The sequence below is a fragment of the Schistocerca cancellata genome, chromosome 1 (genome assembly GCF_023864275.1).
Source record: "Schistocerca cancellata isolate TAMUIC-IGC-003103 chromosome 1, iqSchCanc2.1, whole genome shotgun sequence".
In the NCBI taxonomy this organism is placed as follows: Eukaryota; Metazoa; Arthropoda; class Insecta; order Orthoptera; family Acrididae; genus Schistocerca; species Schistocerca cancellata.
Window position 1 is genome coordinate 1,148,054,671 of NC_064626.1, and position 27,851 is coordinate 1,148,082,521.

Here is a 27,851-nt window from a genome sequence, read left to right on the forward strand (position 1 = left end):
CACCTGCAAATTTAGTCACATACTCTTCCTATTGTACTAGTACATGCAGAATATGTAAAATTTCGTCATTCGCTATCCTTTCCTGGTGTTGCAGTTCTATTGGCGAGCAGTGTAATATGGAAATCGAATGGAGAGTGTGGGTTGGGACTGAGAGAGAACGGCGAGCTCAAAACTTTACGTCCTGCAACAGACAGACATGTGGGGCTGAATTAGAGATGCGACGCGTGAGTAGTATTCGGTGTAGGTACTACTCCGCGCTGGTCCCGGGTGTGAGGTGCGCCGCGACGCCGCTACGGAGATATCGACCAGCAGTCAGCTTGGCCAGGGCAGTCCAGAGCCGACCAGGTGGGAGCCCACTCCTCTCTGGGGCTACACACAGGCGTGGCACGCGCTCATGTACCGTCAGCTGTAACCACGGCGGTCGGCAGCTACTTGCCTCCCCATATGCTGAGCATGTACTCACAAGGGAACCTCCCCATCGCACCCCCCTCCCATTTAGTTATAAGTTGGCACAGTGGATAGGCCTTGAAAAACTGAACACAGATCAATCGAGAAAACAGGAAGAAGTTGTGTGGAACTATGAAAAAAATAAGCAAAATATACAAACTGAGTAGTCCATGCACACGATAGGCAACATCAAGGATAATATGAGCTCACTAGCGCCGTGGTCCCGTGGTTAGCGTGAGCACCTGCGGAATGAGAGGTCTTTGGTTCAAGTCTACCCTCGAGTGAAAAGTTTAATTTTTTGTATTCAGACAATTATCAAAGTTCAGGCACTTACACATAATCAACTTCGCTCTCCGAAATTCCAGGACATGTTCAGATTTGCTTGGACATATGCAGGATTTGACTGTCTACACAAGGAAAAATTTGAAAACGTTAAAAACATATGTTTTGACAGAGTACAGGGAAAACTGTGCGACTGTGAAACTGTTGCATTCATTTGTTGCAGTTTATGTGACAAACTCTTATGTTTTCATCACTTTTTTGGGAGTGATTATCACATCCACAAGAAAACCTAAATCGGGCAAGGTAGAAGAATCTTTTTACCCATTCGCCAAGTGTACAAGTTACGTGGGTCGACAACATATTCCTGTCATGTGAAGCACATGCCGTCACCAGTGTCGTATAGAATATATCAGACGTGTTTTCCTGTGGAGGAATCGGTTGACCTATGACCTTGCGATCAAATGTTTTCGGTTCCCATTTGAGAGGCACGTCCTTTCGTCTACTAATCGCACGGTTTTGCGGTGCGGTCGCAAAACACAGACACTAAACTTATTACAGTGGACAGAGACGTCACTGAACGAACGGACAGATCATAACTTTGCGAAAATGAAGAAATTAAAATTTTCAGTCGAGGGAATACTTGAACCAAGAACCTCTCGTTCCGCAGGTGCTCACGCTAACCACGGGACCACGGCGCTCGTCAGCTCATATTATCCTTGATGTTACATATGTTGCGCATGGACTACTCAGTTTGTATATTTTGCTTATTTTTTTCATAGTTCCACACAACTTCTTCCTGTTTTCTCGATTGATCTGTGTTCAGTTTTTCAAGGCCTATCCACTGTGCCAACTTATAACTAAATCTGAGAGGGGTGCGATGGGGAGGTTCCCTTGTCAGTAAAGGTCACAACTACCATACACGGTCCCATTTCGTTCACTTGGCAAACGAAAAATGTTTAATCAGTCTATTGGAAGTCCTGGACATCAATAAACATCTGACACACAGTTCTCATTTAATTTAAAATGGCCAGACTCAGCCTAGTACACACCCTTACCTAACTTCACTCACACCTCACATTTTTGCGATTATTCGCACGCTGCCTTTCCGTTCCATCACTCACTTCACCCCGATTTTTTTTTTTTTTTAGTTACTCCTCGCTATCCATGTGGTGCGCGTATTGGTCTCACCGCGGACTTCTAGTACTCAGCCACACACAGTTGATATCATCAAAGTGTACGGGCCTGAAGATGAAGTTGACGCAACGTCGAAACTAGTAGCCAAATAAATATGAAACCATAAATACAGCTGGAGGAGTTTCATTTTCAATAAAAAGATCGAATTTATTCATTTTATTGTGGCTGTCACTGTATTCCAATTTGGTATATATTCTATTATTTATCACATATACATCTTCCATGCAGTAAATATAATTTGTAACACTTACTGACAAAAAGTTTACGTAATAAAATGGAACAGCTACAGCCGTCCTTACGATGTTATTTACTGTATGGCTACAAGTTTGGGTGTATCAGTGCGCCATCGTCAGGCCTTCACTGTTGCTGAGGGGGTTAACTCCAATCGTATACAAGATCCATCAGTGGCCAACATCTATGAACTGGTTTCCGTAGACTACCTGTAACGACGATCTCGTGTGTGCAACCAACGTAAGGACGGCTGTAGATGTTCCACGTTATCACATAAGTGAACGGGCGAAGTCCCTCCAATAAGAAGGATGGACATGCAAGAACTTCATATAAAGTTTGGCTTAGCTATTTTCAGCTACAGCACAACTCTATATATAGATGAAATTATTCGTAGGTGCGAATACGAGCAACCATCGGTTGTATAAGGGAACGACGACAATGAAAAATTGTGCCGGAGCGGGACTAGAACCCGGAATTCCCACTTTAAGCGAATGGTCGCCTTAACCACGCCCCCTTCTTCTTCTTCTTCTTCTTTTTTTTTTTTTTTTAAAAAAGAACACATTAGTTATAAGGAGATCTTTTGTCCACCTATGCCAGGAAAAGTGAACATTTCGAGGCTTCTGCAGATGGAATACAAACTGTGTCTTGTCGCACGTATGCACTGGGAAAAAATGTAGAGCACTATGCAATGCTAGTTGAAGAGAGAAAGTGATGGTCGGGGCAAAGTAGATGTGGTTCACCCCAACCTGAGGCCTGGGTATGCTGTCTCGTTCTCCCTCTCAGAACCAAGAAGGGTGGAGGGAATAGGATCCAAGCGGGCCAAAATGCATCAAGCAAAAGGACAAAAGAATTTCTTTTCTTTTTCTTTTACCATCACCTTTGTTTTGCAAAAGCTCTTGCTATGACGTGTCTCATAATCCCGAACGGAAGGTGAGTGAAATCCGGTCCTCGTCAGCTTCTAAACAGGAACAAAAACAAAAGAGGTCATCTCGTTATGACGTGAGGGAGCTGCATTATGCTATTCGGTGCGGTGTTAACAACGCATGTGTTCTCTCAGCAATGTGGCCTCCGTTGGAGTCCAGTCCTAACAGAAAGGGTATGTGGTTTGTGAGGTAACAAGCGAGTTGTGGCGCCCTGAAAATATTCTAAGTTCAGAGTTGGCGGCCACCGCGGCTCGATGGTACCACGTGATGCCGCACAATGGCCGGACCACGTGGTGCACCAGCCGCGTGTCTGGGAATTCCGTGGTGACGCTGTGTTGATGAAGAAGACATGCAGGGAGTGCCAAAGATGGCGGACTTTGTGAAACCTTAAGGGCAGACATTTCACAGTTCGTATAGGAATTAATAGTAGCCAGATGAATCATGATACCTTAAAAGGAAACGTGTACATTACCATTATTTGCACGGCGGTTGTAATGGTGTAATCAGAGTTTCAATACCTTTATTGGTTTCAAGTTTGGTATCTGACAGTAAATTATAAAAGTAACACCCAGCAACGAATTTCCAAACTCTGAACGATTTCGTCGATCGACGTGTCATTAGAAAGCTATTAGTGTAAACCTAAATTGGTATGAATTACAGGTATGTAACTTGAATAGTATATGAGTTACTGGAGGTCAAAGTGGCCGATTACTATCGATCGCGTCAGGCCATAAGTACTCCACAGTTATACGAAAAAACGGTAGCAGCATGCTTATAAATATATTTATTCATCTACGTCTTTGTTTATATCCGATATATACTATTCATGAAGAAGTTGGTCAATTATTTACTGTGTTTCAGAAAGCACTGAGACATTAGGCTACTGGCTTAATTTTATTTTCTATTCCTTTGATATATGTTTATTTAATTTGTTTATGTATTTAATAATATGTGTTAGAACGTGTTTATGGTCCAGCCTTAGGAATATTTAAATGTAAATCCAGGATTCCGAATGTGTTTCATTATGTGTGCGTTGGCTTGGAGACAGGTTGGGAGTGCTCTAGCCAATCACAGCGATCGTTTCCAAAAAGGACACGTAGAGAGACTGTTTGGAAGTGGGGGAGGGGGCAGTGCTGAACTGTGCGGCGTGAGGGACTGTACGGGGGAGGACAAGGGAGAGTTCTGGACAGTACGGCGTGTTGGATGCACGGTCGCAGGAAAGTTTGGGAGAGTGGAGCAGTTTGCGGGAGATAGAAATATTTCGTAGTGCTGACTTGTGCACTTGTGCGACTTCCGTGGGTTCTGCAGTGAAGACGTAGTATGCGTTTAGAAGTGAATATCTCGCGAGCTATGTTGTTGTTCATAACTAATTACGTGAAGTAGGAATCTATTGTTTCCCTGTTATTCAGTTTATATTTTATTTAACTGCTGGACCATCGACACCAATAAGTGTTTTACTGTAATAAAGGGCATTCTTAAAGGTACTTCTGCTATCGTACTCATCATTTAAAGTCGTTAAAATCGTACCTGCAGATTTTATTTAATTTCAATATTTCACTTATAAATTTCTATATAACATTCATAATTCGCAATTGCCGAGTGATAGGATTCGATTCATGTGTATATTCATGTTGTATACTGTAGACTCAGCAGTATTTCGCTTGTAATGCGGCAACTACGTATCCCAGCCCCTAGACAACGAAACCAGCCAAAACTCTGAGTCAGAGGGTACGTAGTTGTGGGCCACCACATCACATCATTTCATTTAGATTTTTGAAAGCCCACAGGTTCAATTTCTCCTGTCATGGATAACACAGCTGCTGGTGGCTTATGAAACGGGCTCCAGAGAAAATTTGAGAAATACTGCTGGTGTTTGTGGTTCCATCCGATCCCAACGTGTCGTTTGCTTACGTAGTGCCAAAAATCGAGGACTGTCTTCTCGACGCAACCGAACAAGTAGTGGACGGAGTGGTTGCGTGGCCACGTCGCAGAATTCGGTTTTGCTCTTGGAAAATACATCTCACCCGGGGAGAGAAGCGATTGTTCAGTTATCGGCTCGGGACTCAGACTTGTGAGAAAATCTAACATTTGGGGCATTCAGTGACAAACGTCCTTCGGCGATTCGGAGACAAGGCGACGATTATTCTTATCCATCACTCCACAGGTGACACGCAATGCAGAGTCTGTGAGGTGAACTTGATGTAGCCGAAAACGGGCACACATGCTTTCCGTTAACCGTTACGTGCAAAGCGAGCCGAACGTCCGTATCAGAAACGACGGATAGCATCGCTTTGGCTATCTGTGCACTACCCACGACCAGAGCCAAACTTCCATGTGTAGTCATCCCTACGTCACAACCTCTGCTAGTACACACATTACATTGTTCCCGTACAGGGGAAGACATTTTAATTGAAAGTCGCTGCCCGAAATCGGCGGCTAAATACGATATTGCAGTGCGTGTGTTGTTCAGAAGAACGATGCACACATGTCTGAAGTTTTCATGAGTATGTCCATCCAAAAATTTTGAGCGTTCTACCCTGTTTACTGACTCTTGCTCATGTGCTACATCAATTGTTGGTATGACTCCATTTGTTGTTCAGAACTGAAAAGTTCTTTCAAAAACTGGGAAGAGTCCATTTGCAGAGAACCACTTAATAATTCTTTGGAAAATATCAAATTAAAGCAATGTATATATTACAATACAAGAACTTCTTTGGCACTGCTTTACACCAAAATATAGCTACCTGCTTAGTCACACTTTATTGGTTGCATCTGTACTTGAGTCAAAATTTCAGTGCGCCATATGATGTTAATATAATTGTTACTGTCATAGTATTCATTTTATCTCACCTCTATGTTGCTCTCTGTATATAGCACGGTATTTACATAATACCATATAAGTAGCATTCACACAAGCTGGTTACTACATCTGTCAACTTCATCTGTAATATTATATGCTTATAATGTAAGGTTCATCGTTGTGTTTTAATTTTCATTATGTTATGTCTATTCTTTAAAAACAGCCATACTATGAAATCAAAGCAATCTGTATATTGTAATATCTCTGGCACTGTTGTATTTGTAAAACTGCAATCTTTGTGTCAACTTCACACGTGGCAAATACTTTTTGGTATGTGTGTGTGTGTGTGTGTGGTGCTTTGCACAGTATGGTGATGTGAAAATTATATAAATGCTGCATATATTTTGGAATACTTGAAAAATACAATCCTGCAACTTCGCAACAAAATTGCGCGGAATTTTCGATGTAAGAACCATAACCACTTAACCTCGCACATTTGTTTACTCTGTATTTCATCGTCTGGAGGTTAGTTATGTTCACATAGGGCACTTCTATCACTGTTTTCCACCGTAGGGCACCAACACACCAAGAATATTTCGCCACAGTGGACGAATAAAAATCGGAAACTAACGACTGTGTAAAGTGCATCTTGTAAATCTTGTGAACAGCCGTCTGATGATGAACATGTCAGTTCGAAACCGTTTACGGCGCTATTTACTTAAATAAATTGCAGTATTAATAGTTGCTGGTTGCTGTCTTCTTCTTTGTAAAAATCAGCCTACACTAAAATATCATTTACCAATTCTTCCGTTGTTTCTCACTAATGGGGTTCATTGTAACACTAGTGACGTCTGCCAAAAGCACCAATTTTGCTTGTTGAATGTGAAGTGGAGTGTCATTCACATATACAAGGAAAGGAGTGGACCAAAAATTGAACCCTATAGGATTGCATTTGAGAATTTTTTCCCAGTCACTAAAACTTTGTGCCTTTTCAGTATTGTCTGAACTATTCAGCACGACCTTTCGCATTCCGTTTGTTGAGTATGATTCAAACCAGCTGTGTGTACAGCCATCATTTCCATAAAACTTGAGTGTTTCTAAGACAGTAACATGGCCTACACAATCAAAGGCCTTGGAAAGAGCGCAAAAAACTAACAACTGGCGATATATTATAATTTAGGGGTTGTAACAATCGATGAATGAATGTATAAAGTGCATTCTCAGTCAAGCAATCCTTCTCCAATCGAAACTGTGATATGCTAAGTAAGTTGTTCCCGCTTAAGTATGCGACTACTGTTGAGTACATTACTTTTTCTAATATTCTGGAAAAAGTTGTCAGTAAGGAAACTGAAGGGTAACTGTTTAAGGTCGTCGAAAGATCGCGGTGTTTTAATACCGCCATCCGGTTTGAAATCCTACAGTTTTTCTCCAGAACCAGCCACTGATAAGAATTTAAAGTTCACCTAGCTTTGACTCTTCAGCCGAGACCAGTGCCTTCAGCTAATCTAATTACTAACTGCGTTCCTTAGCATAACCACTGTCAGCTGGTGCCAGTTAATTGAGATGAACTCACTTCTGGGAGCTCGTCGCTGGCTGTCTTTTTATGTCTCAGACCTCCACAACGACGCGCCTATGGTCATCTGGAAGATTATTTTTCGATTCGATGTCCGCTTTCCTCCTCTGGTCTTATTACCAGGTAGTTTCTGTCCCTCCTGTAGTAAGCCAGGAAAACATTTTGACTGTAATGGCAGGAGAGGACTGCTCACATATTGTAGACGTGAGCTTCATGATGTTCTTCCCAGGTTGTTTAAGTAGACAATAACGTTAAAGTGAAATTTATACTCGCAGAGACATTTGGAGATAATGGCAGTAGTCAATATGCTTTCTTGTATTTACGAAGTTCGTGTGAATAATGTCCTACGGCACTTAGGTCAAAAAATGTTACCGTATCTGGTGCAACCAGGATATACACTCCTGGAAATGGAAAAAAGAACACATTGACACCGGTGTGTCAGACCCACCATACTTGCTCCGGACACTGCGAGAGGGCTGTACAAGCAATGATCACACGCACGGCACAGCGGACACACCAGGAACCGCGGTGTTGGCCGTCGAATGGCGCTAGTTGCGCAGCATTTGTGCACCGCCGCCGTCAGTGTCAGCCAGTTTGCCGTCGCACACGGAGCTCCATCGCAGTCTTTAACACTGGTAGCATGCCGCGACAGCGTGGACGTGAACCGTATGTGCAGTTGACGGACTTTGAGCGAGGGCGTATAGTGGGCATGCGGGAGGCCGGGTGGACGTACCGCCGAATTGCTCAACACGTGGGGCGTGAGGTCTCCACAGTACATCGATGTTGTCGCCAGTGGTCGGCGGAAGGTGCACGTGCCCGTCGACCTGGGACCAGACTCCAGCGACGCACGGATGCACGCCAAGACTGTAGGATCCTACACAGTGCCGTAGGGGACCGCACCGCCACTTCCCAGCAAATTAGGGACACTGTTGCTCCTGGGGTATCGGCGAGGACCATTCGCAACCGTCTGCATGAAGCTGGGCTACGGTCCCGCACACCGTTAGGCCGTCTTCCGCTCACGCCCCAACATGGTGCAGCCCGCCTCCAGTGGTGTCGCGACAGGCGTGAATGGAGGGACGAATGGAGACGTGTCGTCTTCAGCGATGAGAGTCGCTTCTGCCTTGGTGCCAATGATGGTCGTATGCGTGTTTGGCGCCGTGCAGGTGAGCGCCACAATCAGGACTGCATACGACCGAGGCACACAGGGCCAACACCCGGCATCATGGTGTGGGGAGCGATCTCCTACACTGGCCGTACACCACTGGTGATCGTCGAGGGGACACTGAATAGTGCACGGTACATCCAAACCGTCATCGAACCCATCGTTCTACCATTCCTAGACCGGCAAGGGAACTTGCTGTTCCACCAGGACAATGCACGTCCGCATGTATCCCGTGCCACCCAACGTGCTCTAGAAGGTGTAAGTCAACTACCCTGGCCAGCAAGATCTCCGGATCTGTCCCCCATTGAGCATGTTTGGGACTGGATGAAGCGTCGTCTCACGCGGTCTTCACGTCCAGCACGAACGCTGGTCCAACTGAGGCGCCAGGTGGAAATGGCATGGCAAGCCGTTCCACAGGACTACATCCAGCATCTCTACGATCGTCTCTATGGGAGAATAGCAGCCTGCATTGCTGCGAAAGGTGGATATACACTGTACTAGTGCCGACATTGTGCATGCTCTGTTGCCTGTGTCTATGTGCCTGTGGTTCTGTCAGTGTGATCATGTGATGTATCTGACCCCAGGAGTGTGTCAATAAAGTTTCCCCTTCCTGGGACAATGAATTCACGGTGTTCTTATTTCAATTTCCAGGAGTGTACATAATAATTTTTATGATTATTTCCAAGACGTGGAGTGTCTTTCAGTTTGTGTCAGAATGAATTAAACATCGTCATAAAGTGCAGCATTTACATAACACTTTGGCAGATGGCAGGCGATTAATTAATTATAAGCTATATTGGTGATGTGTGAAAACTGTTACTTTGCTGAGCTGTAGTGGTTAAATAGCACTCTTCCCCACACACGAAACGTCTTTGAGTTTCCACTACTAGCGGCCGCAGGGTGGGAAACGAAGGAGGACACCTCTCAGGTTGTTATCAGAGCAGGCGAGCCAACGTATAGACGGTGAATTACGCCACCCCCAGTTCGTCGCGTGGCTGACGCGTCTTCCGTTCCGGGGAGTGCTTTAATCGACTCTAATCCCTCAGGCGCCGTTCTGGGTCGCCAAAGTAGGCCAATTGCTTCCTATATTCTGCAGAGGTCAAGGCAGTTTGTAGGGCGTGGCTAACGGCGAGCAAGACGGGAGGTAACGCAAAGGTTTCGCTTGGAGACGGGCTGACTATGTTCTGAAGTTAAAAGTATTCCAGAGGTAACAATTACCAACAAATATTTTTAATTATGTTTGCTCGATAGCAAAAACATCGATTTTTTAAAAATAATACTTCATATACCTTATACAAAGTTATCAAATGATACTGTTTTTCCTTTATTGGTTATAATTATGAGGCAAAAGTCTACATTTCATAAAACCAGCCTCTGCGGTCAGTGTAAAGCGATCAACACTTACAGATAACTCAGAAAAATGCAGAAGTAATTTGGACTTTACATGCATTTTTCTTGTTTCCACTAGTTTCGTCACTGCTTAGTAGAACACCTTCAGATTTATAAATAAAAAATACAGAAACTATGGATTTTTATAGTATTAATTTATTTTTCTCGGAGATGTTGTCCATCATTGTATCTAAATGAAGGTTCAAAAAAAATTCAAATGGCTCTGAGCACCATGGGACTAAACTTCTAAGGTCATCAGTCTCCTAGAACTTAGAACTACTTAAACATAACTAACCTAAGGACATCACACACATCCATGCCCGAGGCAGGATTCGAACCTGCGACCGTAGCGGTCTTGCGGTTCCAGACTGTAGCGCCTAGAACAGCACGGCCAATTCGGCCGGCCTAAATGAAGGGCTGCATCTTTTTTACCATACGCGTTTAGCATCTTTTTATCTTCAGTAGCCTGTAATAAGTTTTTCTTTCATGCATGTAACTACAACACACAATGTTTCCAGACTTGTTATCACGAAGGCTATTTGTTTTTCACCCTACGATCTATATCGAAATGGAAACAAGAGTGAAAATCAGAAACGTTGCATCTGCAACATTTAGCTACACCTTCCTGCTACTTCACTACGTAGTCGCCGATCCCACTCAAGCATTTGTCGTGGCGTGATGTCAACTTTCCAATACATCATCTTAAAAGGCAGCCACCTGTTATTTCCTTCCAATCCCCTACGCTGGTCTACAGATCGTTGTCTGTGCCAAAATTCTGTCCTCATTGCCAGCGGTTCATGTGAGCCAAGAGATGAAAATCAGAGGCAGTCCAGTCCGGGCTGTACTGTGGGTGATCAAACACTTGCCATCGATAACGCTGCAGGAGCGTCTTTGTTGCCCCTGCGGTGTGCGACTGGGAACCAGAAGAAGCAAACACATGACACTTGCGTTATGTGGGCTGCATAAAATCAGGCGGAACCTCTCAGAAGGCACGCCACACTTAGAGGGAGACACTGTGTAGTCAAGTCATAAGAGAAGTTATTAAAACTTCGCACAAAATACACTTATGTTCAGAAAAGCAGGACACCTTGAACCACTAGAGATAGGACGTTCATATTCACAGAACATGTACATTAGTATGTTCTGCAGAAATGGTTAGCATTCCAGTCACTTCGGTCCAGCTTGTGTCCTATTGTCTAGTAGGCACAAGGACCAACATGAGCCCTGATAGCTTGCTCCATGCGTGATGGCATCGACGCGTATAAGGCGCGAATGGCGTCCTGTGGCGTAACCATCCATCCTGCATTCACCTGGTTCCAAAGTTCATCTGTAGAGATTCGCATTTGGTCACAGTGCAGCACCCATCTTTCACAGTATCCCACACATTCTGGACTGGCGACAAGTCTCGTGATCTAGTGGAGCAGACACCAAGAAGGCACATGTTCGTGCAGAAAAATGTGGTCGTGCATTGTCTTGCTGAAAAATGGCGTCTGGAGTGTTGTGCAGAAAGAGTGTCGCTTCGGATCGCAGAATATCATTCACCTAGGCCGCATTGGTCACCGTGCCCTCGGCAAGCAACAGCTGTGATTTGTGGTTGTGCCCAATAGCAACCCCCACCATAATGCGTCGAGTTGGCGCTGTACGTGTTATGCAAATGCAGTCACTGTGATGCCGCTCTCCCGAATTGCGGCGAACCAAAATGCGGCCATCATTTTCAAACTGAACCTGGATTCGTACGAAAACACTATATGATGCCATTCCTGTCCCCAGTGACGTCCTTCCACACACCATTGCCGTCTGGCATGTTTCTGTACGTTTGTCAAAGGTAGGCTGAGAAGTGGACGACGCGCAAATATCCCGTGCCGTAATAAACGGAGACAGACTGTGACCCCTTACAGTGTGCGATGTGTTACACTGGTCCACTGTTGCGCCAGAGCCGAGGGGGACGCAGTTCTGTCCTGCAGTGCCATTCGGATGAGGCGTTGATCTTCTCAGGGTGTGGTCTGGGTGGTGCGACATGATCCCCTCTCGTCGTGTTCTACAGACTTCTGTGAACCGTTCTGCACACACCCGTTGCACTACCGAAACACTTCGTCCCACATGAGCAACAATGTCCCGGATGGATGCATCAAATTTTCTCATGCCAGTAATGCGCCCCTTTCAAACTCGCAAATTCGACAATACGGTTCGTGCATACGTCTGCGAGCCGTCCTGTACGCCTGCTCAAGTCCCCCTTCGGTTCATAGCAACAACGAGAGCTGCGGGCACATTTTACAGGTAGGTGGTGTTGCGCTGCGATATCGATGTTGACCTCGAACCGGTGGGCCGACATGGTTAAAATGATAATCATTACTGCAGAACATGCTAATGTACATGTCTGTGAGTATGAACGTCCTATCTCTAGTGGTTCAAGGTGAGTTACGTTGTCAATTTCTGCTAGCAAACAGTGCCATAGGCTGGTGAAAGATCGTAGCCTACATACAGATCATCTGTTGTTGTTGTTGTGGTCTTCAGTCCTGAGACTGGTTTGATGCAGCTCTCCATGCTACTCTATCCTGTGCAAGCTTCTTCATCTCCCAGTACCTACTGCAACCAACATCCTTCAGAATCTGCTTAGTGGATTCATCTCTTGGTCTCCCCCTACGATTTTTACCCTCCACGCTGCCCTCCAATACTAAATTGGTGATCCCTTGATGCCTCAGAACATGTCATACCAACCGATCCCTTCTTCTGGTCAAGTTGTGCCACAAACTTCTCTTCTCCCCAATCCTATTCAATACTTCCTCATTAGTTATGTGATCTACCCATCTATTCTTCAGCATTCTTCTGTAGCACCACATTTCGAAAGCTTCTATTCTCTTCTTGTCCAAACTATTTACCGTCCATGTTTCACTTCCATACGTGGCTACACTCCATAAAAATACTTTCAGAAATGACTTCCTGACACTTGAATCTATACTCGATGATAACAAATTTCTCTTCTTCAGAAACGCTTTCCTTGCCATTGCCAGTCTACATTTTATATCCTCTCTACTTCGACCATCATCAGTTATTTTGCTCCCCAAATAGCAAAACTCCTTTACTACTTTAAGTGTCTCATTTCTTAATCTAATTACCTCAGCATCACCCGACGTAATTCCACTACATTCCATTATCCTCGTTTTGCTTTTGTTGATGTTCATCTTATATCCTCCCTTCAAGATACCATCCATTCCGTTCAACTGCTCTTCCAAGTCCTTTGCTGTCTCTGACAGAATTACAATGTCATCGGCAAACCTCAAAGTTTTTATTTCTTCTCCGTGGATTTTAATACCTACTCCGAAATTTTCTTTTGTTTCCTTTACTGCTTGCTCAATATACAGATTGAATAGCATCGGGGAGAGGCTACAACCCTGTCTTACTCCCTTCCCCACCGCTGCTTCCCTTTCATGTCCCTCGACTCTTATAACTGCCATCTAGTTTCTGTACAAATTGTAAATAGCCTTTCGCTCCCTGTATTTTACCCCTGCCACCTTTAGAATTTGAAAGAGGGTATTCCAGTCAACATTGTCAAAAGCTTTCTCTAAGTCTACAAATGCTAGAAACGTAGGTTTGCCTTTCCTTAATCTTTCTTCTAAGATAAGTCGTAAGGTCAGTATTGCCTCACGTGTTCCAGTATTTCTACGGAATCCAAACTGATCTTCCCCGAGGTTGGCTTCTACTAGTTTTTCCATTCGTCTGTAAAGAATTCGTGTTAGTATTTTGCAGCTGTGGCTTATTAAACTGATTGTTCGGTAATTTTCACATCTGTCAACACCTGCTTTCTTTGGGATTGAAATTATTATATTCTTCTTGAAGTCTGAGGGTATTTCACCTGTCTCATACATCTTGCTCACCAGATGGTAGAGTTTTGTCAGAACTGGCTCTCCCAAGACCGTCAGTAGTTCCAATGGAATGTTGTCTACTCCGGGGGCCTTGTTTCGACTCAGGTCTTTCAGTGCTCTGTCAAACTCTTCACGCAGTATCGTATCTCCCATTTCATCTTCATCTACATCCTCTTCCATTTCCATAATATTGTCCTCGAGTACATCGCCCTTGTATAGACCCTCTATATACTCCTTCCACCTTTCTGCTTTCCCTTCTTTGCTTAGAACTGGGTTTCCATCTGAGCTCTTGATGTTCATACAAGTGGTTCTCTTATCTCCAAAGGTCTCTTTAATTTTCCTGTAGGCAGTATCTATCTTACCCCTAGTGAGATAAGCTTCTACATCCTTACATTTGTCCTCTAGCCATCCCTGCTTAGCCGTTTTGCACTTCCTGTCGATCTCATTTTTGAGACGTTTGTATTCCTTTTTGCCTGCTTCATTTACTGCATTTTTATATTTTCTCCTTTCATCAATTAAATTCAATATTTCTTCTGTTACCCAAGGATTTCTACTAGCCCTCGTCTTTTTACCTACTTGATCCTCTGCTGCCTTCACTACTTCATCCCTCAAAGCTACCCATTCCTCTTCTACTGTATTTCTTTCCCCCATTCCTGTCAATTGTTCCCTTATGCTCTCCCTGAAACTCTGTACAACCTCTGGTTCTTTCAGTTTATCCAGGTCCCATCTCCTTAAATTCCCACCTTTTTGCAGTTTCTTCAGTTTTAATCTAGAGGTCATAACCAATAGATTGTGGTCAGAGTCCACATCTGCCCCTGGAAATGTCTTACAATTTAAAACCTGGTTCCTAAATCTCTGTCTTACCATTATATAATCTATCTGATACCTTTTAGTATCTCCAGGGTTCTTCCATTTATACAACCTTCTATCATGATTCTTAAACCAAGTGTTAGCTATGATTAAGTTGTGCTCTGTGCAAAATTCTACCAGGCGGCTTCCTCTTTCATTTCTTAGCCCCAATCCATATTCACCTACTACGTTTCCTTCTCTCCCTTTTCCTACACTAGAATTCCAGTCACCCATGACTATTAAATTTTCGCCTCCCTTCACAATCTGAATAATTTCTTTTATTTCATCATACATTTCTTCAATTTCTTCGTCATCTGCAGAGCTAGTTGGCATATAAACTTGTACTACTGTAGTAGGTGTGGGCTTCGTATCTATCTTGGCCACAATAATGCGTTCACTATGCTGTTTGTAGTAGCTTACCCGCATTCCTATTTTCCTATTCATTATTAAACCTACTCCTGCATTACCCCTATTTGACTTTGTGTTTATAACCCTGTAGTCACCTGACCAGAAGTCTTGTTCCTGCTGCCACCGAACTTCACTAATTCCCACTATACCTAACTTTAATCTATCCATTTCCCGTTTTAAATTTTCTAACCTACCTGCCCGATTAAGGGATCTGACATTCCACGCTCAGATCCGTAGAACACCAGTTTTCTTTCTCCTGATAACGACATCCTCTTGAGTAGTCCCCGCCCGGAGATCCGAATGGGGGACTATTTTACCTCCGGAATATTTTACCCAAGAGGACGCCATCATCATTTAATCATACAGTAAAGCTGCATGCCCTCGGGAAAAATAACGGCCGTAGTTTCCCCTTGCTTTCAGCCGTTCGCAGTACCAGCACAGCAAGGCCGATTTGGTTATTGTTACAAGGCCAGATCAGTCAATCATCCAGACTGTTGTCCTTGCAACTACTGAAAAGGCTGCTGCCCCTCTTCAGGAACCACACGTTTGTCTGGCCTCTCAACAGATACCCCTCCGTTGTGGTTGTACCTACGGTACGGCTATCTGTATCACTGAGGCACGCAAGCCTCCCCACCAACGGCAAGGTCCATGGTTCATGGGGGGGACAGAACATCTATGGTAAGACGCTTTTATCTATCTGTTCAATACACTTTTCGGAGTATTATCTCTATCATCAGGAGGATTCATTTAAATTATCTTACAGATCGTCTATGGTGAGATAATTTAAATGAATCCTCCTGATGATAGAGACAATACTCCGAAAAGTGTATTGAACAGATAAATAAAAGCGTCATCTTCCGTAATGTGTGTAAATCGGTTGACGAGTTTTAACACCTGTTTTTTACGTATTTTGTATTGTAATATTTCTGGCTTATTCAGCCATCATATTAGGCTCCAGGAAGCTATTCCCAGGGCAGTGGAGATGCAAAAAGCATAGAGATGACGCAATGTGGGATGAGGTACCGGTGACAGATGTTAGATTCGGTACCATTCCCGTGAGAAAGACCGCCTGCATGATGCTGCTGCTCTGTGATTGGCTGCTGTGTTCGGTGGTAGGGCGCCAAAAGGTTAAACTTTAGTTGCTATTATTAATTAAATCTGTCATCCAAATTACTTCATTTTTTTAAATAAACATCTCTCAACAGCCAGCTATCAATCAGTCATTTCAAAAATATTAAAATCAAAGTATTACTAAAACAAAAGACTGACGATATTACTGCCGATGCACTTCGGTGGCGTTGGGGTCACGCCTTGCTGGCTTGTAGCGCGAAGTGTCTCGGGCAATCCGGCTCTCCAGTTATGACCGTTCCAATAGAGAGACATGCTGTCTGTTATAGCAGTATTTGTTTCATGTAATTTTTTTTACTACAGTTCCGACCGTCGCTAGGTACAGACATGTTATCTGTAATAGTAGTATTTCATTCATGTAATTTTATTCTCCAGTTCTGACGGTTGCAGTAGACAGACATGTTGTCTGTGGCAGGATGTATTTCAGGTAATTTTAGTCAGATATAATGACTGTGGAAAGATATGTTTAGTACGTTGTGATCGAGAATAGTTTCTCGTGTCTATATCAATAAAAACGCTAGTGGCATCCCAAATGAGTTATACACTCCTGGAAATTGAAATAAGAACACCGTGAATTCATTGTCCCAGGAAGGGGAAACTTTATTGACACATTCCTGGGGTCAGATACATCACATGATCACACTGACAGAACCACAGGCACATAGACACAGGCAACAGAGCATGCACAATGTCGGCACTAGTACAGTGTATATCCACCTTTCGCAGCAATGTAGGCTGCTATTCTCCCATGGAGACGATCGTAGAGATGCTGGATGTAGTCCTGTGGAACGGCTTGCCATGCCATTTCCACCTGGCGCCTCAGTTGGACCAGCGTTCGTGCTGGACGTGCAGACCGCGTGAGACGACGCTTCATCCAGTCCCAAACATGCTCAATGGGGGACAGATCCGGAGATCTTGCTGGCCAGGGTAGTTGACTTATACCTTCTAGAGCACGTTGGGTGGCACGGGATACATGCGGACGTGCATTGTCCTGTTGGAACAGCAAGTTCCCTTGCCAGTCTAGGAATGGTAGAACGATGGGTTCGATGATGGTTTGGATGTACCGTGCACTATTCAGTGTCCCCTCGACGATCACCAGTGGTGTACGGCCAGTGTAGGAGATCGCTCCCCACACCATGATGCTGGGTGTTGGCCCTGTGTGCCTCGGTCGTATGCAGTCCTGATTGTGGCGCTCACCTGCACGGCGCCAAACACGCATACGACCATCATTGGCACCAAGGCAGAAGCGACTCTCATCGCTGAAGACGACACGTCTCCATTCGTCCCTCCATTCACGCCTGTCGCGACACCACTGGAGGCGGGCTGCACGATGTTGGGGCGTGAGCGGAAGACGGCCTAACGGTGTGCGGGACCGTAGCCCAGCTTCATGGAGACGGTTGCGAATGGTCCTCGCCGATACCCCAGGAGCAACAGTGTCCCTAATTTGCTGGGAAGTGGCGGTGCGGTCCCCTACGGCACTGCGTAGGATCCTACGTTCTTGGCGTGCATCCGTGCGTCGCTGCGGTCCGGTCCCAGGTCGACGGGCACGTGCACCTTCCGCCGACCACTGACGACAACATCGATGTACTGTGGAGACCTCACGACCCACGTGTTGAGCAATTCGGCGGTACGTCCACCCGGCCTCCCGCATGCCCACTATACGCTCTCGCTCAAAGTCCGTCAGCTGCACATACGGGTCACGTCCACGCTGTCGCGGCATGCTACCAGTGTTAAAGACTGCGATGGAGCTCCGTATGCCACGGCAAACTGGCTGACACTGACGGCGGCGGTGCACAAATGCTGCGCAGCTAGCGCCATTCGACGGCCAACACCGCGGTTCCTGGTGTGTCCGCTGTGCCGTGCGTGTGATCATTGCTTGTACAGCCCTCTCGCAGTGTCCGGAGCAAGTATGATGGGTCTGACACACCGGTGTCAATGTGTTCTTTTTTCCATTTCCAGGAGTGTAGTTTATTCGTAGCAGCAGTTCCTTGCGAAGTTAATTTCAGCCTCAAGAAAAAGAATCCACGACCTGCGTGCTGTTTTCTGCTCTGAGGACATCATCATCATGAAGACAGCAGGTTAGTTAAGTGTACAAGAACTTATGTATTCCACACAGGGCAGTGGATACAATTAGGCACCTCACGTGTACTGCATGCACAGTACAAATGTGCTCAGTGACACGTCATCTGCAGTAATGCAGAGGAGGTAAAGAAGGATGAAAGTATTAACACTATCTCACTTTTATTCGTTTTTCTTGTCGTAGTATCTGTATCGATATTTCTATGTCAGTTTGTAGTACTGCTTAATTATAATGTTGTATCTGCCATGGAAAATCTTTGAGTATGTATACATGTTTCAGTTATCTGAAACTTTTGAACGACGTTTTTTAAATTATGGTTGTGAATTTAAATAACTACTGAAATGACTGTTATATAATGTACTGTAAGTGACTTGGTCCACAGTTAGGGACCGTAGTGTTGAATGTAAAAGATGTGGGAAAGCACCGCAGCTACAGGAGCAGCCTGGCGGAGTGGAAAAGGTGTGGTTGGCGCGCAAGTGGCAACTCGTCCTTTGTGACGGCTAAGGAGTCTGGGCTGAGCAGTGCTGTGGTTAACACCTCGCTAGCAGTAGCGGATCACTGTGGCTCGTATTCCTGGAGCTTTGAGGCCAGAAGAGCTTAAGGGCAGAGTAACTATGGGCCTCGCATGCTGCACTTGGTGATACCGTTATCATGAGATGGTTTTTGGCTCTATAAAAGTATAATTCCGACACCAAGAAGATATGTAATAGGGTGAGGCCGACAGTACCGCCGTGATTGCACCGCCGCCAGGTTAACAGCCACAGCAAATTGCGCCACAAGTGCCACCAGCCTTCCACTAAATTGTTTATATTTGGCAATCTCTAAATGGACCAGGTATTTGTGAAATTTGGTTGATTTTATAATTATAATTGTGGTATTCCTAAAAACTCTACCTTACACCCGTGATTATCTCAAATCACAAACCTGGATAGGAATCCTATCCCAGTGAATTTAATTCCGAGTGTCCTGATTTATTATGAGAAACTGGTATCGCTTAAATGTAATGTTGTGTTGTCAATTATACTTTTGAGTAGGTCAAAAGATTGCTTATCAAAGCACATTTGTTATTTAAAGGTTATAGTTTGTTGTGCTTCACTTAATTAATAATTAATGATAAGAATACTTACCGTTTCTTGTACAAACTGGTGTAGTTTTATTAATGAGCGTGGTTCTTCAAACCATGAAAGTTTAACGGTACTCATGTACTAGGCTAGTTAGTTAACGAAGCAATGCAAAGGCTCCTTCAGAGCCAGTGTAGTTAGATTTTCATTCTGTTTAGTTGCTTCAAACCGAGCTTAAGAAAGAACTGTTTACTGCGTTATCTATTCTAATGCACGTTGGTTAATGTACAGGCATAGATACCCCGTACTAAGCAAAGAAGTTATAGATTAAGATCATTAGCAGACCCCCTGATTTACATTCAGAATCATTTCAAGCTTTTCCCTGTTCAGTATTGCTACTAGTTTCATGTGTGTCCGTAACCGTTTTTATAAACTGTTGCACCTAGTTCATTTAAGGTAGGTGTTGTTGTGAGACATTTGTTACTGTTTACTATCTCACTGATTATTTGTTTGTTAGTAGAACATTTATCCGCAAGGTTAGGTTACTGTGTTGTAGTATGAGCAGTTATAAGGAAAGAGTTTAGTGTCCTTGTGTGTGTGTGTGTGTGTGTGTGTGTGTATGTGTGTGTCAAGGAAGGTTAGGATAGCCTTAGCACTGCCTTCTGCTTTATCCTTTTTCTTGACACAAGAATGCCTAATAAGGATGGCGATCGGTTTTAATACGTAATGTTACAACTTGCTTTTGTGCTGGGAGAACGTCTCTTCTTGACCTACCGTTTAATGTTGCTTATAATCTGCTGGAGTGTTTCGGAAACGAATCCTAGTCTGATTGCTCTGTTTCCATTAGGTTATCTCACGGTCACAACTTTCAAAAATTTCTCGCAGAGGTATAACGTTAGCATCGATTGCCGTTTTAAGGTGGTCGGTGGTACCGTTACAGTGTGTTTTACATCCAGTTGTCTGTATGTAACTTGTGAAACTATTCGCAGCCAAAGGAAGGCGGAATAAGAGCCCAGAATGGAAGATTCAGAGCAGTTCGCGGAGGTAGAGCACGGTCAGATGACTGCGTGAACCGTTCCACACCGAGGGGAGGGAAGTGGCTTTCCATGCCCGGGTAGGCCCTCATTAGGGGTGCGTCGTTTGTGACAAATGACCGGCGCAGTCTGGTGCGGGGTATAGAGCATCGAACGACATCAAAGTCTGCGCTGAAGTACTCTGCAGTATTGATTACGATGTACCGTGCACTGTTCCGCTGACAGTATGACAATTTGGAAAGTAGGTGGTCATCGCATTTAGCGGCGTGCGTAGCGAAATTTGGAGACAGTATATTTGTAAAACCACCCTTTTCCTCGGCCCTTGATACTCTATATGCTAACGTTGCGACGAAGAGGTGTTAGAACAACTTACTTGCTACCTCTACACGAATCTAAAGGCTATGAATTCGACTTAACACTTTGCCGTCCGCACGTCTAGTACAAATTTATTCGCCTGGCGCCGGCAGCGCTAATTCGGATTACAGGGCTATTACAAATGATTGAAGCGATTTCATAAATTCACTGTAGCTCCATTCACTGACATATGGTCACGACACACTACAGATACGTAGAAAAACTCATAAAGTTTTGTTCAACTGAAGCCGCACTTCAGGTTTCTGTCGCCAGAGCGTTCGAGAGCGCAGTGAGACAAAATGGCGACAGGAGCCGAGAAAGCGTATGTCGTGCTTGAAATGCACTCACATCAGTCAGTCATAACAGTGCAACGACACTTCAGGACGAAGTTCAAAAACAGATCCACCAACTGCTAACTCCATTCGGCGATGGTATGCGCAGTTTAAAGCTTCTGGATGCCTCTGTAAGGGGAAATCAACGGATCGGCCTGCAGTGAGCGAAGAAACGGTTGAACGCGTGCGGGCAAGTTTCACGCGTAGCCCGCGGAAGTCGACGAATAAAGGAAGCAGGGAGCTAAACGTACCACAGCCGACGGTTTGGAAAATCTTACGGAAAAGGCTAAAGCAGAAGCCTTACCGTTTACAATTGCTACCAGCCCTGACACCCGATGACAAAGTCAAACGCTTTGAATTTTCGGCGCGGTTGCAACAGCTCATGGAAGAGGATGCGTTCAGTGCGAAACTTGTTTTCAGTGATGAAGCAACATTTTTTCTTAATGGCCAAGTGAACAGACACAATGTGCGAATCTGGGCGGTAGAGAATCCTCACGCATTCGTGCAGCAAAATCGCAATTCACCAAAAGTTAACGTGTTTTGTGCAATCTCACGGTTTAAAGTTTACGACCCCTTTTTCTTCTGCGAAAAAAACGTTACAGGACACGTGTATCTGGACATGCTGGAAAATTGGCTCATGCCACAACTGGGACCGACAGCGCCGACTTCATCTTTCAACAGGATGGTGCTCCACCGCACTTCCATCATGATGTTCGGCATTTCTTAAACAGGAGATTGGAAAACCGATGGATCGGTCGTGGTGGAGATCATGATCAGCAATTCATGTCATGGCCTCCACGCTCTCCCAACTTAATCCCATGCGATTTCTTTCTGTGGGGTTATGTGAAAGATTCAGTGTTTAAACCTCCTCTACCAAGAAACGTGCCGGAACTGCGAGCTCGCATCAACGATGCTTTCGAACTCACTGATGGGGTCATACTGCGCCGAGTGTGAGAGGAACTTGTTATCGGCTTGATGTCTGCCGAATCACTAAAGGGGCACATATCGAACATTTGTGAATGCCTAAAAAAACTTTTTGAGTTTTTGTATGTGTGTGCAAAGCATTGTGAAAATATCTCAAATAATAAAGTTATTGTAGAGCTGTGAAATCGCTTCAATCATTTGTAATAACCCTGTACGTGTCTTGTCGCCAGCCGCTTGTCACCTGTCCGTTGATGACGAGCTTCAAACACGTTGACTTTTGCGCTCTTTAATTTTCCGGAAATCCTCTATTTTGCCGTATCGTTCCACAAACTCGAATTTTCTTTTCAAGTAACTTCTCTGCAAGTTCTACACTGTTACAAAATTATCCATCCAGAGGTGATACCACTTTCCATCAGAAGGTGTCAATAGTTCCATCAATGTTTTTGCTAAAGGCTGTCCAGCGGCGGAATATATCTTGAAAGAGGAAATGTATGGGTACTCGAATCACACAGCATCCGAATGAGTATGCCGTATTTCCCAATTTTCGACGGATTGTAAACTTTAAAATTTAACCGACCACGCCACGGTATCATTCCTTCATAAATTGAGATGTTTTGACTTAGATTAAACGTTTCTTTAAACTTTTTGGAAAAATAATCAATTACGAATTGCACTTTGACAAGCCGATCGGCATTATCTGGTTTACTGTTGCTGTCAGAAAAATGTAAAAATGATAATATTTGTATGAATCGGTTGCGGGACATCGTTTTGCGAAATATCGGTGTGTCTATCAATGGATTCGTTGACCAATAATCATCGATACTTGCTTTTTTTACTATTCCCGTAAGGATAGCAAGCCCAAACCATTTTCCAAGTTCGGGTCCCGTAACGTCGACAAATGTGGCATTTATTAAATACAGTTTCCCTCTATTTAATTTTGACTGTAGTACTTGTTAGTTTCGTTGCTAATATATTCACAGATCGTTCCCAATACATAATTCTACGATATCCTCGTCGCTCTGTGTATCTTTGGGAAATATGTTTGGACCCGGGGATCGTTCAATTTTTTTATTGATCGTCGGTAAATCAAAGTCTGACCACTATGCGCTGCCTTCTTCATCTGAATCAGTTGGCAACCGTAGCGTTCGCCGAATTCTTCTTGGACGTATTTCACTATCTTCCTACGATTCTGCTCCACTTTCAGTTTTTTGATATCCAACGTCTTCTTCCCTATCGGCCAAGTCGTTCGGAACGTCAGACAAGACGTCCGCGCTTTCATCGTAAATAATCCTATTGCCTCTTTTGTCCGCCATGATGAAAGGGCACAAGTACTTATAAAAACAAAAAACTTGATGACATGTGAAACTTATTGTTACCTAAACAAAACACCAAGATAATGCAAAAGATACCAAAGTGGTGTCGGCGGCCATTGCGGGATACTGTGCAGACGACACCACTGTGGTGTCGCCGGCCGTTGACCGCTATTTCGCGCACGACACCACTGTGGTGTCGCCGGACGGCATAGTGTTAATACCTAGGAATTACAATTACGAACAACGTAAATTGGAACATTCACATAGACAATGTTGTGGGGAAGCCAAACCAAAGATGCGTTTTTCTGGCGGAACACTTAGAAGATGCAACAAGTCTACTAGAGAGAATGCCGCATTGCTGTATGGGTTCCTTACGATATGGGATTAACGGAGGACACCGAGAAAGTTCAAAGAAGAGTAGCTCGTTTCCTTATAGCGATTTTTTTATTCAGAAATAGTGACAACAACATTATGAAATTGCTTATTATAGTCACATAGGCCTAAAGATAATCTTCTACATTACTGGAAGCCTTTGCGTAAACGAAACATTTCTTGAAAGTGATGTTCGTCGTTAGATCGTACGTCTTTTTCAAAGATTATATTTCTCTCGTTTTTCCATGTTCTGAATCACATCATCGAAAATCGGAGTTCACATGACGGTTCCTCTGAGGTAGTTGGCGTATGTATCATAGTAACTGTTGATGCGTAGTAGCTTGTGGTGCTGGTCGGAGATGTATGTCCAAAAATCTCCTTCGGTCCTTTCTTTACTGGACACTAGATAAAATTTCGCGTGTTCCTTCAACCAGTTGACGGCATTGTTCTTCGAGGCGAGGTACAGTTCTTCTTCCGGGTATAAAAGGCACGTTGGCGTCATCAAATACGGCGGTTTTCTCTGCATAGCTGCTAATTTTTCTCTGATTGACAACCATATGTTATTTGCAGTTCCACAGACAAATTGATGTTCATCTGTGTCAATGAGGTTGCAAATGGTACACAAAGGGGAATCCGCCAGATGAATGCAACGTAGTCTGGAGTTCGTTGGAAACTTCGTATTCACAAAATAATACCACAATGACCGCATGTTTGTTGGTAAATTCGGGTGGTGTATGTTCCTCCAGATGTCATGCCAAGAGTTACCGACGTATTTTTGTTCTATGATGTTCTTGGTCTGAACGTTCATTACGTTTTGATAGATTTTCTTGACTTTGATGACAGCTTTCTCGGGTGTTCCCAGTCTAATGTAGCTATATTCTATGAAGAAATGTTTTAGGTGGTAAAGTTCACTTGGGATGTGATGAACGTCAATTGGGGCGTCCTGGATGGCCGGTGCTATTTCATTTAACAGAAATGCGCCAACACTACTGACTGACCGCTTCCTCACTTTATTTGTTTTACAGGCATACAGTGCTTGTGCTTTATTGTACACGTCTGTAAGATTCAATCCACCGTTCTCAGTCGACAGTGTCAACGTTTGGTACTTGACTTTGAAGATGTGGCCGCGGCTGACGAAGTGGCCAAAAGCAGCCAAAATCCTGTTAGCCACTTCCCTCGGCATTGGCAGGGCTTGCGCCGCGTAATTTATTTTAGAGGACAAATAGATATTGACGAGAGCCACTCTTTGTATCTCATCAAGAGTACGGAGATTGTGCTGACATATACAGGCACGGATGGTGTTGAGCATTCTTCTGTAATTAACTGCGATGGTTTGCCGGATATTCCTTCTATATTCCACCTCAAGACATGTCATGATGACAGTTTCCTTTATTGGTCCATGAATGGGACCTCCTAATCCACTTCCAATATTCATTAAGCCAGACTTATTTCTATTCAGTTTCGCACCAGATACTAGTTCATATTTGTTTATTATGTCGAGTGCTTTCTCTATGTCGTCGGTGTCTTTGACAATAAATGCAACGTCATCGGCTTATGTAGTGAGTCCTTGGAGGTTGTGGCGCAGGCGTAAGAGTAATGGCTCGATTGCTATTGCAAAGAGTGACATAAACATCGGGCGCCCTTGTCGCATCGAGCTTTTCAATGCAATGGGCCTACTGTATTGACTGTTTACCACAATTGTCGATCTTGACTTCTGCAGAAGACTTGTAATAATGTCGATAAAACATTGCGAAACAGGGGGGAGAGTATCACGGACATGATACGTAAGCTGGGATGGCAATTATTTCACTATATTTCAATCACCAACTTTCTCGGCCGACAGAATGTAAAAATATTTTGCCGCCACCCTACATAAGGAAAAGCGATCATCGTAATATAATAAAAGAAACTGGAGCTTGAATGGAAAGATTTAAGTTCTTGTTTCCATGCGCTGTTCGAGAGTGAACGATAGAAAAATAATGTGAAGGTGGTTCAATGAACCCTCCGCCAGGTGTGAAGTGGCCAGCAGACGTGTAAATTTAGAATCATATAGACGTACTTGTACGGAAAACTTTGATACAGAGCATGTCCAACTGTTGCCCTGGCCAAGAAGTTCTACAGGTGTCTCACCCACTGGGAACTTATCACCAAACACTACCATTGATCAGCTCTGGCATCAAGCAGCATTCGTACTTGTATGCACACTGCCGTGAAAAAATGCAGCACCCTCAAGGACCATGTTCAGTGCCATCAGGGTGTATGGTTCAAATGGCTCTAAACACTACGGGACTTAACATCTGAGGTCATCAGTCCCCTAGACATAGAACTACTTAAACCTAACCTAAGGACATCACACACACCCATGCCCGAGGCAGGATTCGAACCTGCGACCGTAGCAGCAGCGCTGTTCCGGACTGAAGCGCCTAGAACCGCTCGGCCACAGCGGCCGGCTCATCAGGGTATAGTGTTAATGATTCATATGTCACGGTCACTGGTGAACAGATGGTGCACAGGAGGCCTGTTTGTGTTTCCTATATTTTGACACTACAGACGGTAACTGTGTTGAGTTTAAAGGTGAAAAATGTTTGCAACAATCATTCTAGGGTACAAGTAAGCCCCATCGACGAGTGCGTACTCTTGTTGAACAGATTCAGCCATTTGAAAGGGTTTACGCCATGAGCTTGCAGGAAGCTGTATGGACATGACGGACTGCTGCCCATGTCGGCCACAGCGTATCGCTGGTATGTCTCTAGTTTCAGCAGAGGTACACTAATCAGCTAGAACATGATGACCACCTGTCTAATAGCCGGTATGTATACCTTTGACACGGACAACAGCGACGACGTGTCGTGGCATGGAAACAATAAGGCCTTGGTCGTGGCACGGAAACAATAAGGCCTTGGTCGTGGCATGGAAACAGTAAGGACTTGGTAGGTCGCTGGAGAGAGTAGGCACCACATCTGCACACACAAGTCACCTAATTACCGTACATTCCGGCGAGGGGGTAGGGGTGAGGGGGGAGGGGGGGGAAGTGATCAGCTTTCACGCCACATTCAACCACATCCTAAATGCGTTCGATCGGGTTCAGATCAGGCGAGTTGGGGGCCATAGGAATTGGAACTGGCCACTGTATTCCTCGAACCAGTCCATCACAATCCTGGCTTTCTGACATAGCGCATATCTTGTTGAAAAACGCCACTGCCATCGGGAAATACAACCGTCATGAAGGGGAGTACGTGATCTGCAACCAGTGTAAGATACTCCTTGGCCGTCATGGTGCCTTGCACGAGCTCCAGTGGACTCATGGATGGCAACGTGAATGTTTTTCAGACCATAATGGAGCCGCCGCCAGCTTATCTCCGTCTCGGTGCACAGGTGTCAAGCAGCGGTTCCCCTGGAAGACGGCGGATTCGTGTCCTCCCATCGGCATGATGATGAAGGTATTGGGATTCATCAGACCGTGCAGCGCTCTGCCACTGCGCCAACGTCCAGTGTCGACGGTCAAGTGCCTATTTCAGTCGTAGTTGCCGATGTCGTGATGTTAACATTGGCACATGCACGGGTCTTCGGCTGTGGATGCCTATCGTTAGGAGTATTCGCTGCACTGTGTGTTCAGCCACATTCGTTGTCCGCCCAGCATTAATGTATGCTGTTAGTTCCGCCAAAATTCGCCGCCTGTTCTGTTTTACCAATCTGTAACTAGGGGTGGCCACCAAACCCCACGAAATCTGGACGTGGTTTCACCTTGGGTTTGTCACATGTTGAAGGCATTCACCACAGCACTCCTCGAACACCCGACAAGTTGTGCATTTTCGAAATGCTCGTGCGGAACCTCCGGGGCATCACGATCTGCCCACATAGATCGCGCGCCTTTATCATTCCACACACGGACAGCACGCTCGCTGATATTACATGCTCAGAGCGTTTGTCTGACCAGCAGTCGTTCCTCACTAGGTGACGCTGTTGTTGGCTGGACGGGTTTATATCGATAGCAGGTCGGTGGTCATAATGTTCGGGCCGATTAGTGTATGTGAACATATCCACACCCACAATCAGGTTCTGCCCCATTCTGCCGGCGCTAATGTAATCACATCCTGCCGCGCCAGGGCGGGGCGTTGTCTTTAAGCTACGC

The 27,851-nt window shown here is 44.6% G+C and overlaps 1 protein-coding gene across 1 annotated transcript in view; it reads left to right on the plus strand.

Annotated features, from left to right (window-relative positions):
* Positions 1 to 3,055: 3,055 nt before the first annotated feature.
* Positions 3,056 to 27,851, plus strand: part of LOC126135761 (probable ATP-dependent RNA helicase DDX17) — a 45,502-nt gene continuing 20,706 nt past the window's right edge. The window contains exon 1 of the mRNA XM_049915202.1: positions 3,056 to 3,084. Coding sequence (XP_049771159.1) covers positions 3,056 to 3,084 — 29 coding nt within the window. The remainder of the gene's footprint in view (positions 3,085 to 27,851) is intronic.